We start from the raw sequence: 18,868 nt of genomic DNA on the forward strand, positions 1-18,868 counted from the left end.
TTTGTCTCGTCTGTAATTTCACTGGATGTTGTGTCCTTCCTTCTCCTCCCTCCTGCCTCACCCATGGGGTGGGAAGGTCTCATATTGTATGCTGGTGAGTCTCAGGAAGTCAAGGCTGCTGTTGGCAGCACTATGCTTTCTGCCTGCACTAGACTTTTCCCCCCATCATGCTCAGAGCTGATTTATGGGCTGTGCAAAAGAAATGCAACATGATGCATGAGCAATGTTTTCAGTCATCATTACAAAGCCATGAAGCAAAGGGAAAGAAATTAGGGTAGAGCTGCTACATTTATGTCAGAGAAAAAGAGAAAACTGATTTAGAAATGTGTGCAACAACAAAAAGCAAAGATTTTAAAACACACATGCAATAAAATGAACAAGTTTTAATCATTTATCTTTTGTCTTTGCCATCATCCTTGCAAATATGATGGATTTCTCCTTTAAAGAACTTCAAAAGTCCAACAACACAAATCATAAGTATTTTTGTTCTAGTTTCTAGTGCTAATTTTTTAGTCCAAATGAAACGAGACAAAAGTAACTGCCCAGTAACTTTTCAACAATATAATATTTCACTTATAACATGGAGAAAATGTTATAAGAGTAAAACATCTGTCAGTGGAACTAGTACTTTTTTAAAATCAATATTAAGAAATTAATGATTTTGAGCAAACTCCTATATCTTTGCTGAAAAGTTACTTACAAGCTAATTTTGTCCTATTTAGTACTTATGTACTCAAATATTTGTACTACAAACTAGACCAAAAACACTTGGTAAAATGTGGTGTTTTTGTAGTATTGTTTTATATTTTTGTAATGAATGAAGTATGTGTGTTCTTTTTTTTTAGATTTATTTGTCCAAAAATTGTTTTACATTTTGCATATCAGAACCTCCCCCACTCCTACATGACAAGAGGGCTCCACAGATCAAGCTGGAGAATCTATTAGTTCAGAAGAAATGACTTCAAGCACACTCAACATTTGAGTATGTGTGAGAAAATGACAACAAAATAGTGACATTTTTCAGAAAGAACTGACGTTTTTGCCATCTACTTTCTGCCAACTTGCCTTGAACAGATTTTTTTCTGTTGCAGCTTTTCCCCCTCCAGTAACAAACACGATGGATATTCATGCCTTCTCCATGAGAATGTACCGCTCATGTACATTATGCATGTGAATTTCCAGCATGTGATGGAAGAAAAAATAGCAAATTTGCATTATGATTCAGCAGGTTGCATTTTGCAGCCCAGTGATTTGACAGCAGTTTTTGACATGGCTTTGTTTTGCTTTAAAGCTGTGACTCCCTGGCATGCTGCTTAACCATCCAACTGTGATGGTCAAAATGAATCCCAAAGAATATCTATCCTAATAAGTCTCTCATATTAAATGTAAAATATTACTTTCCTTGAGCAAGAACAAATTTACAATTGTTTTGGGTGTGAGTTTTTTATTCTCCTCCTAAAACACTTTGATGAGTTATAGACGTATTAGGATGGATGTTATCGTGGGGACACATTCAGGATCTATTATGTGGTTTCTTTTTTTCTGATTTCTTTTGTTTCGCCGGTGGCAGGCATGATCCTCTACAACGGCCAGAGAAGAACAACAGGAGCCGACTTCATCTCTCTAGGACTTGTGAGTGGACGCTTGGAGTTCAGGTCAGGACTCGAAATACTGCATAATGAGGACCGTTGTTGATGATAACAGCAATTCAAGAATTATCTCGGATCCCAGGTTTGATGTGGGCTCTGGCATGGCCACCATACGTGACCCCAACCCCATTAAACTGGGAGAGTTTCACACAGTGGAGGTGAATCGCAACCTTACCGAGGGTTATATCATTGTGGACGGTGGGGAGCCCATCAGTGGAAAATCACAGGTAATTCACTATGGTCAGAGATAGAGGTGGGCAATATGGAGTTAAAGTTTTATATTCTGTGCTAGAAACTATTTTTTGCTTCTTTTTTTTTTAGGTAAATATATTGCTATGACTGTTGACGCAGCAATTGTAGACCCAAAAAAGCAGCTCTTGAAAAACAACCATTTTTAATATGATTCTTTTGGACACCAGTCACATAAAAAAGAGTGATTTGTACCACTAAACTGCACACAGTAAATGCACATAATCATATTTATAAATGTATTAATCTTTGTGCTCATTGAAAAATAATCCCAGCAATATAAACAGTTTTGGGAGATTTGAGAAAAATATTCACTGGAATTCATCCTGACAATTCTGTGCTTTACTTTCAACTCTCCAAATTTTACCTGGATGAACTTTTTACTTTGACAAAATCACAAGTCTCATCTTCTTGAGCAAAAATAACCCAAAAACCTTTAAAATCGAATAACTTCTTGGGTAAACTTCCCAAGGAGATGTTGTTCTGCAAGTCAAGGTGTCTAGAAGAATCAACCTCTCACTTTGCTGCTACTGTAGTTTTTACTGCAGTTTTGGTAGTACTGCTGTGAAAAAATGCATCAAAAACAAAAAGATAAAAAAAATTGGTATTTAATAAAAATGTGGCAAAAAATTGTTTTTATATATATACAGAGAGAGAAAATGGTGGAGAAGTTGTGAATGTGATAAGGAGAAGAAAAAGATTTGTATTAGTGTCATCCATCATCATTATGCTATTCTTTAATAAAACTGAAAACTGCATGTTCTCTGATATTGAGCAGCCCTACCTTTTTATTATTATAAGACAAATAGATCAAAAATCTAAGGAAACATCAATATTTAAAATCCTAGAATGACTCCTTGAGGCATACCAGATGTAAAAGTAGTGAAACTGAAAACTGCTAAAACTGAATGCACTCTGCTCATCAGGGAAAGTTCCAGGGCCTTGATCTGAATGAGGAGCTGCATGTGGGTGGTTACCCCAACTACACATCAATCGTAAAAACAGCTGGCATTAAGACCGGTTTTGTGGGTAAGATATTGTTTACTGTCTTTGATTACCACAGGATGGAGAAGGCATTTCCCCCGCGTGAATTTTATTTATTTATTTTTTTTATGATTTTAACGCAGGCTGTATTCGTCAGCTGGTCATCCAAGGAGAGGAAGTAATCTTTAAAGAACTCGACCGCAGCTCTACGGGCGTCACAAACTGTCCCACCTGCAAAGATTATCCATGCCAGGTGAGCTTAAATCATCTAAATAAATCCTCAACATTCAGTTACTTTATTTTACTTTATTTTGCAGAATGGGGGAAGGTGTCAGGATTCAGAGGCCAGCTTGTACAGGTGCACCTGCCCCCGAGGATTCACAGGCAGCAACTGCCAGCATCACTCGTCTCTGCACTGCCACTCAGGTGAATGTGAATCACCAATAGACCCTATTAAAAAGAATATCCATTTGTATACATTTTTAAAAGTTCAGACCTTAAATAAGATGGATTACTTCTGTTTGTAACGTTTTGCAACTGTGACTCCTTCAGAGGCCTGCGGACCTGATGCTACTTGCATCAACCGGCCGAACGGCCTGGGCTACGACTGTCGCTGCCATCTGGGCAAGTTTGGAGACAAATGCATGCAAGGTATAACCAGCTGTAGGCTCCATCTTTCCTAACATAAATCCATCAGTCCCATCCATGAAAAATGTTTTCTTTTTTAAACATTTGTAATTGATTCTTACCAGGTCAGCTGGTGACGACTCCACTGTTTGATGGGGATGAGTCGTACATAGCTTACCCTCCCCTGACCATTGTCCATGACGACCTGCGTGTTGAGCTGGAGTTCAAACCACTGCAAAGGAATGGCCTGATGTTCTTCTGCGGCGGTAAAAAAACCAAGGTGGAGGACTTTGTGGCTGTTTCGATGGTGGAAGGTCATGTGGAGTTCAGATATGAACTCGGCACAGGTAAACACAACCTAGCACAGTTCTGGTGAACAGTTTCATGAGAGCATTTAACACCCTGCAAAAGTATCCGTAGCCTTGAACTCACATTTTCTTCTGCTACAATCATAAGGTAGTGTATAAGTGGAAGAAAAAATATTTAGTAATATTCATAGAAGGAAAATCTTGAAAAATTATGGTATCCAATCATGTCTTATTATTTGATATCCCTAAATAAAATTGTGGGGATGTTTGAAGCAGGGTTAGGTTAAGTTAGGTTATAAAGCAAGAACATCTTATAAGGTACTGAATATGAAAAGACTGTGATACAACTATGCTTTGATCAGAATCATATCAAAATTAAGCTTACATTATAAACTTAATTTCAATGAAAATTAAGTATTCATACTTAGAGATGCTTTCCTTGATGGAGAAGCAGATATAACTTTAAGATGGGAGGATTTACTGTAAATCCGTGGCAAACCTAGAAGAAGAAACATTTTTTTAACCCTAAATCCAATTGAGAATCGGAGACAAAAGGAATATGGATACTTATGAAAGGTTCTGTACCACAGTTTAAGAAGAACTTTAGTTATTTTTTACTTTTTGGATTTTTAAAAAATATTTAAGCTTAAGAGTTTTAAATCTGTCTTGACATCCAGGACAGGCAGTTCTTCTCAGTCCTCAGCCGGTCTCCCTGGGCCAGTGGCACAGAGTTGTAGCTGAGCGAAACAAGAGGTCTGGCCACCTGATGGTGGACCAGGGCCCAGTGCAAAGGAGGATGTCTCCAGGAAAAGCCCAGGGCCTCAATATCCACACTCCAATGTACCTGGGAGGAGTGCCGAGCATGGACATCCTGCCCAAACCTGCAAATGTCACTCAGATGTTTGACGGTTGCATCGGAGAGGTGAGGATTCTCTGTTTGGAAGTAGCTGAACAAAGGTTGCTGGTTATTTTTCTGGTTTTGGAAGATCAGACTTGTTTACGTCTCGACTGCAGGTTTCCATCAACAACAAGAAGGTGGACTTGTCCTACAGCTTCACAGAGAGCAAATCAATTAGCAAATGTGTGGACAACAGTCCCTGTGACCGCCGGCCCTGCCTGCACGGTGGGGAATGCATGTCCAATGCAGAGTATGAGTACCAGTGCCTCTGCAAAGATGGATTTGAAGGTGAATTTTTTTTTTTAATGCAACTTCTTAGATCTGCTTAGGAGTCAGGTTTTTGTTTTTGTTTAGTGGATGATTTTCATAGTAATGTGTGGGTAAAATAACATTCTTCAAATATGTAATTGCATTATTTTCTTATTTAAAAAGGAACAGAATTACTTGGTTATTTGCATCTTTTAAAATATTTCCAATATTGTATAAGAAGGCTTAAGTAGTTAAATGATAATTAGGAGAAACTGACAGTTTTTTTATCTGATTAATCGATTAATCACCAGAATAATCAATTACTAAAATAATCATTAGTTGGAATCCTACTGTCTTTGTGCAAATATGTTGTTCAAGAGGTATTTCAATTGATCCTTCTAAATCCTATCAAAAACAAAAAATAAACATTCAGTTTGTTTCAACCTTACTGGAAGTGTGTTTTGGTCAGGTGAGAGTAAGATTGGACATTTTAGCAGCAAAAAACCACCAATGGCAGCATCACCCTCTATAAGGACACTTAAATTAAATTAAATTTATTTGCATATGTTTCTTAAATGAAAGATTGTAGAACTAGAATTAAAGGTGGATTTTTCTCCAGTGTCCTTTACACCCTTGGGCAGGCTTAAAATCACAGTGAGCATGACTTAACCTTTGACCCCTGACTCTTCCTTGGTCTGTGGTTCTGCAGGTGAACGTTGTGAGGTGGTGAGATTTGTGTGCCAGAGCGACATCCAGTGCCAGAATGGAGGAACTTGTGTTGAAGGCAAATGTGTCTGCATGTCTGGACACACGGGCCTCAGCTGTGAGGAAAGTAAGTATTCACAAGACAGAAACCGTTTAATTATTAAATAAACCAAATCCAAGCCGGAGGGATAAAGTGAAATATGTTATTGCATGTTGTTGACGGTTTCCTAAAAACACAACACGTGTCTGTATGCAGCACACATGTCAGCTGATCTGTAAATCTGCATTCTGTAGGTGGAAGTAATAATTATCAAAGCAAAAAAAAAAAAAAAGCCAAGGCGGAGACATGCAGCCCATATGGCCCAGATTTTCTCCAAATTGAGCTCTCTGGTGACTCCCAGTACTGGAGAGCATGCTGGGAGAGATAACCCTAAATGGCTGCAGGTGTCTTTTTTCTGCAATCTCATGGCTGTATCCTGCACACAGGCCAGGTCTTCAGCTTCGCCGAGGCCCTGAGGAGCTCAGAAACCAGCGAGGCGAATGGTACAGTATCTCAATGTTGAGTCTGCCTGAAACGACTGAGACTAACAGGACCCCGGCTTCAGTTCGAGGGCTCCGGCGTCCCAACAAAAACCTCAAACTCAACTGTCTATTTTCTTAACACACATGCGCACGGAGAGAGAAAATATGTGCCTGCCTTCAATTCTCAGCTGAAACTCTTATCTGCATTTCAAAGTTGGGAGAGGGGAATTGTGCATTGCAGATAAAAGGGAGCAGACTGCGGACGGGAAGCAGAGTTCTGTTGCCAGTTTCCTACAGGAAAGGGCAGAAACGTGGAATTCCCCTTTTTTTCATGTCTGTAAAATGCCTACTCACAACTCACAAGTCTCTTTGCTTCGAACTGCCTGCTCAACTCTCAACAAACCAAACACTTGTTCTCTTTGAAGCTGTCAACGTCACGTCATTCAGTCTTCTTCATGTGGAAATGTTTGCAGTCAGACTACTACTAACAACTTCAAGTGTCTTCTGGGGAAAACACTGATTATTGTACATGCATTTAGTTGTTGCGAGGTTTATTCCACAACTGTGGCCAAACGTTTTGACACTGACAAACTTTACTGCTTCAGTGAAATCTGAACTTATGTCGGATATCTCTAGAGTAAACTCATGTCTAAATGTCAATAATCAACATTTAATCTGTTAAAAAAGGGTATTACTGGATAATTCATCAAGTTTTATGATGAATTAAAATTCTCACTGGGATTACAATCTGCTGAGTTTGCACGTAGCGGACATATAATTTTTATGTTTTTATCCCCAAGTCAGTTTTTCCTTCCAACACGTTGTTCCTTTGCGTTTATCACCAAATTACTCCTGGATTTTTCTCCATTCTGCATTCATAGCAGTGAGAGAAGCCCAAACATTATTGGCTTTGGGATACTTCAGTGTCTGCATGACAGGGATTTATGAAAGTGTTTACCTTTTTTTCCCTGGATGCTACATTTTCATTATGTCTATAATGGTCTGAAGGGATCTCATAAAAGAAATTCTTTGCAGTCCAGTCCTGGTACTTCTTGCAGAGTCATTATACTTGATGAACGGTGGCTTCTTTGGTGCTATGACCTTTGAATCAAAGGTTTCCTTTGCATCAAGACCTCCTCGTGTAAAAGAGCAAAGGCAGTACATCTTCTTTTTTGGCAAAAGAATAATGATTTCCAGCACCAATCCCTCTTAAAACATTAGTTCTGCCTTGCAAACCAATCACAACTACAAAGTGATGTTTTCTGCTAACTTCTTTTTCTAATATTATAGACTCGTTTTCAATTCCCACTGCAAAAACTGTAGCTGAAGCTGTAAAGTTGACAAGAGTTTCTGTCAGCATCAAACTGTTTGTAATCCTTGTGAGAAGTCAAAGATGATGCAACCAGTTAGGAATGGTGATTATATGCTGGTATCTACATCCTGGAGCTTTGCTATGACATATTTCCATATAAATTCTATAAATAAGGTGAAGCTCAGCACTGTGGTTTTGGATTACATATACGGGTTGAACATGATCCTTTGTAGCTTTTGAGAAAAGAAATAACTTGTTACCCTATGCAAATGAAAATTTGCTAACTATAACTTGAATTTTCCTATAAATGTACAATTTAGCATAAAAAAATGTATTCTGCTCTGTATTTGTATGAGGTATAACTTATTTGTTTTCCTAAAAATTAGGCAATCTTACCTTCAGCAGCATTAACACAAACAATTCTCTGTCAAGGGATTTTGGTGGCGTTATACGTTTTGTCTATAAATGTATCTAACCAAACCAACCAAAACATGGAGTCCTCTTTCCTTTCACCACTAGAGGGAGCCAAAACAATGATGTGAATAAACTTCAACCTAAACATTTTTAAATTTGTTCATGTTTCTCTAGATTCCCCCTATCAGTATGCAGCTCATTTCCAAAGTGACGGCTACATTGCCCTCCCTAAATCAATTTTCCCAAGAAGGTAACTTAATCTTAGCACTTTTTCTATGTTTTTTCCCCCTATCTGATAGGTAATGTATATAAATGTGATATTTTTCCAAATAAGTAATTGTTAATATTTTTTAATCTGTTTTAGTGTCCATGATGCTCCAGAGACAATAGAAATGGAAATCAACACCAGCTCCTCTGAGGGCCTGATCTTATGGCAGGGAGTGGTAAGTCCTGCCCCTCCCACACCTGTTGCTGCACCTTAACTCTGACAACTTTCATAGGAATATCAGTTTTTCCCCTTCGTCTCCCCCTCCCCTAACTTTGCCTAAAAGCTCCTGCACTGTTAATCATAATTATTACCTCATTTTAATAATGTTACAATCACAATGATTTTTTTCATAACATTTGATGTCAGTTTTTTTTTTTTTGCATCATCACTGACAAAATATTGCATTATTTATTTATTTATTTATCATCATCATCGTAGTGCAAACTTAATTTGCTGCTGACGCTGTGACCTTGCTGGGCATGCTGGCTGAGATCAACGGCTGCGTTTTACACCACTAAATACATGCATGTGCTTCAATTAACTCACCCTCCATTTTCCTCAGGAGACGAAAAGCGCACGAAATTTGCGAAAGGTGCATGCTAGTGAAAAGGTATCCACTCGAACACAAGACACTTCATTGTTTTGTTTTTTGTTGTTGTTTTGTTTTAGGATTACATACAGAGGTACTGTGGTTTGAAATGTAATCCCCATTTAACCTTTTCACAGTTTGTCATGTTACAACCACAGAATTCGATGTATTTTACTGATTTTCTCGTCTTTTCCTGGAACTGAAATGCTGGTCACAGAAATCACAAGGATGGAGGAAGCTAAGGTCATAACATGACAAAATGTTGAAAAAGTTATTGGACTGAAGACTTTTTACTTTGCTGTTAAGGTGAAAATGTACATGTATGTTATTGGACTGTTTGTGTTCAGGGTTGTTTCTTGACCAATGTTGTTTTCCATGGAAGATTTTCTTACATTTGGGGAACGTTGCCTCAACGTATTGCATCATGCTTGTTAAGTGCAGCCTTTAATGTGGAAAGTTACTATAAGCCACTTTGTCAGGGGTCAGAAGTTCATAGGACTAAATAACTAAACAAATATCCTTTTATTGACTTCACATGTTTGTTTGTTTTCAGGTACCTGGAGAACATAGCAAAGGAAAGGACTTTATCAGCCTTGGCCTACAGAACGGACACCTAGTTTTCAGGTGATTCTACACCATAATCATTTTGTTTGGTTGAACTCTAGATGATGTGGTTAAAATCATTTTAAGTTGGCGTATTTTACAGTAATGATGATTATTTATATTATTTCTAGTTACCAGCTGGGCAGTGGAGAGGCAAGAATAAGATCAGCAACCGCCATCAACGACGGAAAGTGGCATAAGATCACAGCAGCCAGGTGTGTGTGCATCTTCAGTTTCAGTGGATGTAGAAAGATTAATCTTTAACCCTCCACTCCGACTTTTCATGAAATGCTTCGTCTATCAGTTAATGCTTTAATACACCTGTGCTTTTCTTCTTTTTGTGTCTGAACTCAGTTGTTTCTCTTTTCTTCCAGAGTTGGAAAAGATGGCTTCATACAAATTGATGGAGGAGACGAACAACATGGACAATCTAAAGGCAAAAGCCTCATGGTTAACACCAAAGGCAGCATATACCTGGGTGAGCAAACCTGACAGGATTAATCCACAGGTTAACCACTGAAGGCTTTTCAGTGCAAAATCCCAATATTTAAAATAATTTGGCCCAATATGTTTTCCTTTGGTTTTGTTTTCGCCTGCATCTTTGAGAATAATTCAGTATTAGACTGAAATAGCAAAAATGCTACTGACGGATATGGCAAGGCTACAACTGCAATCACCTACTACCAGTTCAATTTTGACTTTATTAGTTTAATTTTCTATAACACCTTCAGATATTGTACTTAAATCTATGTCTGGTTCTCTACTATTCCAAAGAAGTGTTTTATTGTCCGTGTTTTATTTTATTCATATATGTTTCTTCTTTGGAATAAAGTTATTGAGTAAAAAAAGAGAACGTAAGAAGAGAAAATGGAACTGTATAAACAGTCTTCACCCACTTCAAAATAAGAGCATGAATATAAACATCTCCTTGAAGGATTCTTAACCATTAATAACGAAAAGTTTCAAAGTACATACGGAACTTTATTCAGTTAAAAGTTTACAAAACAGCCAAGTAAATTAACACTTTAGAAATCATATAGAAAATTTTATTTCATGAAAGCTAAGTATGCTAAACATTTTCAAAGTTAGCAAAAGCGCTAAGCAAAAGATTAGGTTCGCTATTAGTGGACTAGAGAAAGAGAGCCTGCCACTGGCTGTCATTAATGAAATATTAACTCATTTCTAAGTTTGTTTTCATATTACTTTTTTGCAAATATCCTTAAATGTTAGCATTGAAACTCAAGGTTCATACAGATATTTAAATTTAGTACTAATTATGATTTATTTTAAAGCTTCTTAGATTTTCTAAATGTGAAAAAATAAAATCGTGATCCTCAAACTTCTTTATGTTCTGAACTGAGGAATCTTAGTAGATGCTGTCAGCATTTTTTTTTTTATCTTCACCTATGATCCATATAGGACATTTTAAAGAGATTTTTGAGAATTGCACTTCTCTTGTAGCCAACAGGTCAAACATGAGGCAAGCTTTAAATCTGTGTTTGTTGTAATCACAGGTGGAGCTCCAGATATAACTGCTATGACAGGAAGAAAGTTTTCATCAGGAATCAGCGGCTGTGTTCGGAACCTGATGCTGACGAACGCTCGGCCTGGACTGCAGCCCGGCCAGCCGATTGATTTGCAGGCTCACGCTGCCCACGGCATCAACGTTCAGCCCTGCTCTTCATAGACATACACACACTCACACAAGCACACACACACATTGAGAGACTACGGAGTGGTTACACACACAGCAGACTCCCTCGCAGAGACTTAACACTCATAGAGCCTGAAACAAACTTGGTGCTTTGCTGCAACCAAAAAAAAAAAAACAAAACAAAAAAAACAACAACACAAAATAAAAGAAAACAAACCATGACGCAACTGATGCTTTTCTCTGTGTGCAGCAAAACCAAAAAGAGAGGAAAATTTAAAACAATATTAACAAGTCTTCTCTGCCTCAGTGTTGTATTCTGAATGAAGGACTGATAAAGGATGAGTAGTAAGGTTTTCATACTTCCAGCAGTACTTTTAGCCATGAGAAGATTATTAGTAGAGCTCGTTAGCCCTTCTAAGATAGGTCAGGTCCTATGGAGTTGGAGATATTTTGACAGCACTGAATTTTTTTTATTTATATACATTTGAATATATATAATGTTTGTGGGGGAAAAACATGCAAACTAACATTACAACTGCTCTTTATCTTCCTAGAATCTGTTCTGGGTTATTATATTGTGTGTCTGAGGCTTTGTACAGGCCTAACTCTACTGTTACTTGAAAATATGTAGGCCTTGTTTTTTCTTCACTTCTGTAGGGAAATCTTTATCTGCGAGCATGCTTGGCAAACTGTTGGGGGGATGAACACACATGGTCACAGTCACATTCAACTCCAGTACACCACTCAGGATGCCAAATACATATAAACAACAATTGTTACAAGTATGAATGTTTATTTGATTTTTTTTTTGTCACTTTTAAGTAAGTCACAACACTTTTTTATGTCTTCTCTTTCTTTATTTGTTCTTTTTTATGAACAGAAATGAAACTTGGTGCTAATTTTCACACATGAAGATGCAACGTGTGTCTGTTACATGCAGAGATCGTTTTTTTTCTAGTAATTTGGCTTTATTTGTAGTTTTTTTTTAAATTAAGAAGCAGTAGTTTATTTGTTGATATGCATGGAATTTCACATAGCTCTAAAATATGGCATGGTTTGTTGCTTTCACTTGCCTTTTATGATTGAGTAGATCTCAAAAAGAAGTAAAAACTTTAAAAAAAAGTATAATTTTCTTTTATGTGTGGTTGTGTTGAATATGTTATTTTATGTGTTTAGATTATCTGCCAGCCAGGTAGATAACAATGTCAGTTGAGGAAGTGAGTGTATTCAAAGAAAATATGTTGCTCAAGTATGTTTTAACTTTATCTGTTTGCATCAGGTCACTCCATTTTAAGACAGGAGTGTGTATGTGTCTGTATCCATATCCTCAGAATGGTCAACCCAGAACTGCCTGCCTCTGGTTTTTAACCCTAATGCCGGGTTTGGTAGCTTTAAATTCAACATGCAAAGCTAAAAACCTCTGATGGCGCTGTGGGTTGTTTACTCAGCAGAGATAGATTCATCTACAGCAGCTCATATTCACGTTCGGTCAGAAGAAGCCTCCTGCAGGGTGCTGTGATCTGTAGTGTAGCTCCGATAAGCATGCTCACACGCTTCCTTTCAACCACGTGGCAAACCACAGTCACACAATTATTTGGGGTTTGGATTTTTTTTTTCTTGCTGTTGGCTGAAAATATTTGTTTTGATAATCCTAAAATGAGCATCTTTTCATTTTATTTATTTCATGCATTTTGTTCTGCTTTCTTGCCTCTTTTTTCACCGCTTTTGTTGATTGATTAGCTTTCTAATACCTGGGGTTCTTGCCTATTGTCTCACATACACTATTGACGTTCCCCCACTCAGCAAATTCCTCTCAAATTGCCCACACAAATGCTAGACTGGAGCTTCCCTGTCCCAGTGGATAAAACTGGTCTTATTCTTTGAAACAATAAGTCTTAGGCATCTAGTGCATGAATGCATGAGACTGGTGTTACCATGAATGAGCAGGAGCTGTGGTCCAGCTGTGGTAGTTGCCTGCATTTTGGGTATCTGACCTTAAACTGGCTTGTTACATATAAGATATCAATTATTACAAACCTGTCAAGAAACGGTCACTGTTTATTGGTTTATATTTTTTTTTAACCTTTATTATGTTGAAAAGTCCACTTTAAGTAGTGACTGAAATTTGTATGTTGGTTCCATGAAAAAAGGGTATTTTTTACTTCTGAACAAAATTTGGGAATTAACTTAATGAAAGTACTGGAATATAATTTTGATGTCATTAAGATCTGGTTTTTTCATTACCCATGTTGGAAAGATTCTCCCGTTCACTTTGTTTCCTAAATAAAAACTAAATTCATGTGCTCTTTGTAATCTTGGGATTTCTTTTTTCACACTACATTGATACATTGCTGTGTTTTGCATTATAGTGCAAGTTTCTTTAAGAGTTTTTTATTTAATTACTTGAATCAATTTAAGCAGACATCCTCCTTGATCTTTACAAATGTTGTTTTTCTCCATTGTTGTGGGGTGTTCCTCGGTTGAACTGAACGCAGTTCAACTAAAATCGTGATCCTCAAACTTTTTTATATTCTGTTCTAAGGAATCTTAGTAGAAGCTGTCAGCAATTTTTTTTTTATCTTCACCTGTAATCCATATTGGACATTTTAAAGAATGTTTTGAAAATTGCACTTCTCTTATAGCCAGTAGGTCAAATGTAAACTAACTAGAAGATAGTTTTACCCACCCCATCTTGAGTTTTGAGCTATATACAACGCCATTTTAGGGTCATTGTAAATAAAAAAATATATATACATTTCTGCCATAAGAGTTCCACTTTTCATTTCTAAGTTTTTGTCTCAAAAATTTACTGAGATTGATCTTAACATTTTTGGCAGAATTTGTTTTCTACCACCATGGCCTTGACATGCCAGTATAGCTAAATGACCAGAAATAATTTCTAAATAAAATATTATAGACGATTGATTTATTTATTAATACCAAACTCCAAACATTGACAACATGATTCAAGTACTTTATAGCCATTGCTTATGTGTCATAAACATGATCTGTATGACACATAAAGACGGCATTGTAACTTTGTTGCTTAAACATGATTGTTCAGCTCATAAAGTAGGATCCTTCTAATGTTGCATGCGCTTTCCTGTTTTTAGTCCTGTCTTTGTTTTAGTGATGGTTTGAAATTGTTTTACATGTTTATCTATCTTAAAAGTTACAAAAAAACTTAAAAAATAATATAAAAATAGTATGTCACTTAGAAAAAATATTAATTCACTCTGAAAGCAAATTGAACAATACACACTAACTGTTTTGTCTGCACACTGCAGTTACATAACGAGATTAGAGAGCCTATCAGCACATTGACCTCACTGTACATTGTAACTGGCTATGTGAAATCTGAGCTGGAGACGTGGATCTTTTCACAGTCTGTCTGTCACAGAATGATTTTTCCACAGGGCCGCATAAAGGCTTAAGTGCCAGGAGCTCCCTGCTCACCTGAGGCTGCTTTTTCAAAACAAGATCATGAGAAAAATCAAGACGATATCCAATATTTCAACATATATATGTTTTGGTTTCTGTTGTCCTGCAGTTGAATTTCTGGTCAGAATTTGAAAAATTACTGTTTGTCATCCAGTGTAGTATTTTCTAGAAACAATGAACGTTTTCAATAAAGAATGAAACAAAGTTGAATACGTCAGTCCCACAAGTGTCAGCGTTACATTCCTCTACTCGATCTGATCATATTTTCTATAATCAGGTTTTGTCATGGTTCATGTTTGTAAAATGAGTAAATAGACACAATTTACAGAAAGTAAATTTCCAAAGTCAAATAACAGCACCAACCATGCAAGAGGATGATAATGAAACAAAAACGGAATTTGTTTCAACTGTAAGCATTAGCTGCTGACGCATTTATTCAAAGCAATTTGGTGGGAAAAAAAAAGCAAAAGAGTCTTAAGATTAATCTGGTTTTATAAGACTACATTAATTTAATTCCATTTTACAAACTTTCAAACATTTTATTTTTATGACAGAAGACAATTAAATTTGGATTTTAGTCATACATTATATTAACGAGTTTTTTCAGCAATTAATAAACCAGAAATATACAGTTCCAGAAAATATTTACTTCTTGAATGTTTTACTCTTTTTACAGTTTTTACAAAAAGTCATGATCAATAAAGTTTGGCTTTTTGACAAATTTCTTTGCAAAAAACCCTTTTATGTCAAACTGAATGCTGATTTTTACAAAATGATGATAATTAAAGAAAAATATTTAATCTAAAATAAGCAATTGCATAAATAGCTACCCCCTTCAATCCAGTACTTAGAATAAACTTGGTATTTTAAAAAAAAGAGTTGCAAATCCTGTAATGAAACATTGCAGGAAACTCCTTTCTCACGCCTTCCGTAATATACAGTATAGCTTCACTCCAGCTAAATGATCTCAAGAGTAAAGGAATAAAAATGACAACTTGTGATATTTCTCAGACCACAAATAGAGAGCAGGTTTGGTGATGAGTCAGATTTTTTAGTTTGATAATACTTGCTATTAGCATACTGCAGAATCCAGTCAGAGTCGATTACTAGCCCAATGCTGCTTCAATACTTTTATGTAAAATTTAGAGACTTGTAGCCTCAAATGTTAACACATTGAGGCTGAATGAGTGAAAACCAGAGACTGTTTTGTCCTGAAGTTTCCATCATTCATTCTGTTACAATTCTGTTACATTAAAATAATTTTGGTATTTCAATAATTTGTCTGAACCATTTTTTTCTTTTTATTGAGTCTGTACTGTTCAGAAAACAAATAACTTCTGTAAGTTTTAAAATCAATAGATTGTACTTATCTGATTAATGGCTGTCACTCATACATGATCTTCATAGACTTTTTAATTACTTTTATTAGATTTTTTCATTTCTGGCTTTGGTAAACTTGCTGATTAAACTGTAGGACTTGAGTTAAATACTTTGTGTATCACCTTACAATATTCCCACAACAGTTTGCTGGAATTCTGGTGCATTCCTCTTTGGAGAACTGGTGTAACTATTCATGTTCACAAGCTGCTGCACTCACACACACATTTTCAGCTCTATCCACAATTTATTCCCCACGATGTCACTCAAATAAGTTGTGTTTTTAAGGTTTAGCTCAGATGTTGTGAATTAATCAAAATCTTACAAAATCATTATACTGTCATCTGCATTTCTGAAATAGAAGAAGTAATGAGAGAAGAAACATCCGCCATAATGTTGGTGGTCATTAATCTGATTTAATGTCGGACTGTAGAAACATTTTTTTTTCTTTCTTACACAGCATGGGTATACCTCTGTCTGATTGAATATCCATTTTTTGTAACTCACAGAAACCTCACAGGCTTTGGGGGAAAAAAACAAGTGGGGAGGAGGGGGGTCTACGTCATTTCCGCTTGGAATATTCCAGCGGATTTGTCACTGCTGCTACTTTAAAAGGACGCGCTTAAATAGCGGCCACCAAGCATATAGACAGGTGGTCTGCTCAGTGCATTCATTTGTTCATTTAAAGATACTGACACAGAAAACAGAATATTATTAGACGGAAGGCATTTTGCATTTCAAAAAGAGGAGAAGGAGAAATAAAACAAAGTATCCTACAATAAATTTTGGCATGTAGTGTGCTCGCATTTTTCACGCCTCCATCATTTGATTAAACTAAACTAAGAAAACTGTGGAGCTCCTTTCAGGTAAGATGAAATAAAAACCTTTTTCTGAATAAACTAAAACTGTTTTCTCACTTCTGTTGTGAGGGAATCCTTTTACAGCGCAGTTTGTTAAGATTTGTTATGGCGCATTTGTGCGTCTTGATGGTGTTTGGATGGATTTTTTTTTAAGCTGCCGAGGGAGATCTGGTGCTGAAGAGAGCGCGGTGCGCATTACAACCTCCAGCAAAGCGGAAGTTTTAATTTTATTTTCTGGATTTTAAAAAACAGTGTGTGTGTGTGTGTGTGTATGCGTGTGTGTGTGCGTGTGTGTGTGTGTGTTTTTTTTTGTTTTTGTTTTTTTTTGTTTGTTTTTGTTTTTTCTCCCCCCCAAAAAATAGAGTATTGTGCACCTGGGATGAAGTGATGTTTTTTTTTCAAGTACCAGCAATTACGACGGGTGATTGTCAGAACAATTTTTTTCTAAAACTACTTGTAACATGACATATCTCCAAAAATAGAGCTATTTATCTAAACACTTGCTTTTATTGATTTTCAAACACTTTTGTTGTCTAAATCTTGTTTAAATTTAATAAGCACAAATATTTACGTCTGCACAACAATAACTGGAGCTTTGTTTTTCTTCCAGCTGCTGAGTTGTGAACCATGATCCTCCTGACTCCTTCCTCTGGTATGTACTCTGCACAGTAAAATACTCCTGCTTGTGCTTCATCCTCTGATATAGTGATACATAGAAGTTTAAACTTTTTTTTTTTTACAGGAGAGGATAACATTGTACAAATAAATAAATAATAACAAATAAATAAATAAAAATGAAAAAGTCAATTGTACAAAAAAACTACTGTAGTTTTCACTTCTAATATTGTTCAATATCACAAGAATCTGCTAAATAACCAGATTCTTTAGCAGTGACCCTTTATGGCTTTACCCTCTTTGCACAGGTTGGCAGTAACTTTATCGTGGATATAAGTAAAGTTAGCAGCCCATCATCATGTGATGTAACAGCATCTTTGTATTAAATCTATTTTCTATTGGTCTTAATTCATATTCTAATCATAAGAAGCTGAATTTGGAGGATTCCTTACTTGAAAGCATCAATAATCAGAATTTATAGAAAAAATAATTTAATTGCTTGCAATCGATCTATAAAAAATGATTTATAATATATGATTTTCAGTAGTTGAATTATTGAAATAAAGAAACTCTTGAGATACACCTGCATAATGCATGTGATAAATAAGGTCCTAAATGCATTTATTGTCCCTTTCATGCATGATTATTACAATTGTGTACCTCATCTGTTAATGTGCATGCAAGAGAAGTAAGTGTCACCTTTGTATTCATTTATATGCAGAGAACAGTTGGATAACAACGCGTACAAAATGTAAAGTTTAATGTTTTTATAACTAAGCCTGTTAGCTGTTTGTTAATATGTTTAATTAATGAAACTCTTCGATGTGGCAATAGTGCAGTTTAATAAAGAAAAGGTAGTGTGTTTAGTTAGCTCAGTAAGTTCATTTCTGTTTATTCTGGTTGTGCACTCTGAGTTAAGAGTTTTCCCTGTTTTTCCATGCACTCTCTTTAGCTGTTACCTGGTAACATGGCAGGGTATTACATAACAAGGGCCTTTCCCATCATGCTTTGCACTAATTAGGCAGGAATCCAGAGACCTGCTTTAAATTGGCACTGTTTGGTTCTGGATTTGCCTTTTTCTTTTAATATCTAGCCAAGTCATCACAATAAACCCTACAGATTTTTATACACCTGTGTCGGCACTCACTGTGTTTAAAGTTAAAATATATTAACTTCTGTTCTGCAACAACTTCTGTTCTGTGTTTTCCTATAAAAATAGCTATCTAACATGCCAGGTGGTAACTTTAGGATAAAGTCCAACATGAGATTATGAAAAAAAGCATGCTGTCAAGTGAAAGATGTTGTTGGCTGTGTGCTTTGTCTCATACACTGTTTTCTTTCAGATGCATTCGCCTGGCTTTGGAATCAAAGGAAGTTCAGGGAGAAAATCTCGTGAAGGGTTGCTACTGCAACAATAAAAAAATATTTAAAAAATTGCAGGTTAATATCTGTGCATACTCTCTTGGATAAGCACCATGACTTGAGAGAATATAGTTAGCTTAGAAGCGAGGAGACTGAGAAAACACAGTATTCTTATATATATA

The 18,868-nt window shown here is 36.3% G+C and overlaps 2 protein-coding genes across 20 annotated transcripts in view; both read left to right on the top strand.

Moving 5' to 3' along the window:
• Positions 1–13,333, top strand: part of hspg2 (heparan sulfate proteoglycan 2) — a 119,899-nt gene extending 106,566 nt beyond the window's left edge. For 15 of the 19 annotated variants that reach the window (XM_016664629.1, XM_016664633.1, XM_016664630.1 and 12 more), the window contains 19 exons: positions 77–94; positions 1,571–1,655; positions 1,732–1,876; positions 2,825–2,927; positions 3,026–3,135; positions 3,200–3,308; positions 3,435–3,533; positions 3,635–3,856; positions 4,495–4,739; positions 4,832–5,003; positions 5,674–5,796; positions 6,156–6,212; positions 8,092–8,167; positions 8,282–8,360; positions 8,748–8,795; positions 9,328–9,398; positions 9,509–9,592; positions 9,752–9,855; positions 10,892–13,333. In XM_016664629.1, the coding sequence (XP_016520115.1) occupies positions 77–94; positions 1,571–1,655; positions 1,732–1,876; positions 2,825–2,927; positions 3,026–3,135; positions 3,200–3,308; positions 3,435–3,533; positions 3,635–3,856; positions 4,495–4,739; positions 4,832–5,003; positions 5,674–5,796; positions 6,156–6,212; positions 8,092–8,167; positions 8,282–8,360; positions 8,748–8,795; positions 9,328–9,398; positions 9,509–9,592; positions 9,752–9,855; positions 10,892–11,064 (2,123 nt within the window). In that variant the 3' untranslated portion in view covers positions 11,065–13,333. The remainder of the gene's footprint in view (positions 1–76; positions 95–1,570; positions 1,656–1,731; positions 1,877–2,824; positions 2,928–3,025; positions 3,136–3,199; positions 3,309–3,434; positions 3,534–3,634; positions 3,857–4,494; positions 4,740–4,831; positions 5,004–5,673; positions 5,797–6,155; positions 6,213–8,091; positions 8,168–8,281; positions 8,361–8,747; positions 8,796–9,327; positions 9,399–9,508; positions 9,593–9,751; positions 9,856–10,891) is intronic. The other 4 variants (XM_016664635.1, XM_016664631.1, XM_016664634.1 and 1 more) reach the window with 4 other exon arrangements.
• Positions 13,334–16,454: 3,121 nt separating this feature from the next.
• Positions 16,455–18,868, top strand: part of tmem269 (transmembrane protein 269) — a 10,668-nt gene continuing 8,254 nt past the window's right edge. The window contains exons 1-2 of the mRNA XM_007578980.2: positions 16,455–16,715; positions 17,320–17,361. Coding sequence (XP_007579042.1) covers positions 17,337–17,361 — 25 coding nt within the window. The 5' untranslated portion in view covers positions 16,455–16,715; positions 17,320–17,336. The remainder of the gene's footprint in view (positions 16,716–17,319; positions 17,362–18,868) is intronic.

The sequence above is a fragment of the Poecilia formosa genome, unplaced genomic scaffold (genome assembly GCF_000485575.1).
Source record: "Poecilia formosa unplaced genomic scaffold, Poecilia_formosa-5.1.2 Scaffold501, whole genome shotgun sequence".
NCBI lineage: Eukaryota > Metazoa > Chordata > Actinopteri > Cyprinodontiformes > Poeciliidae > Poecilia > Poecilia formosa.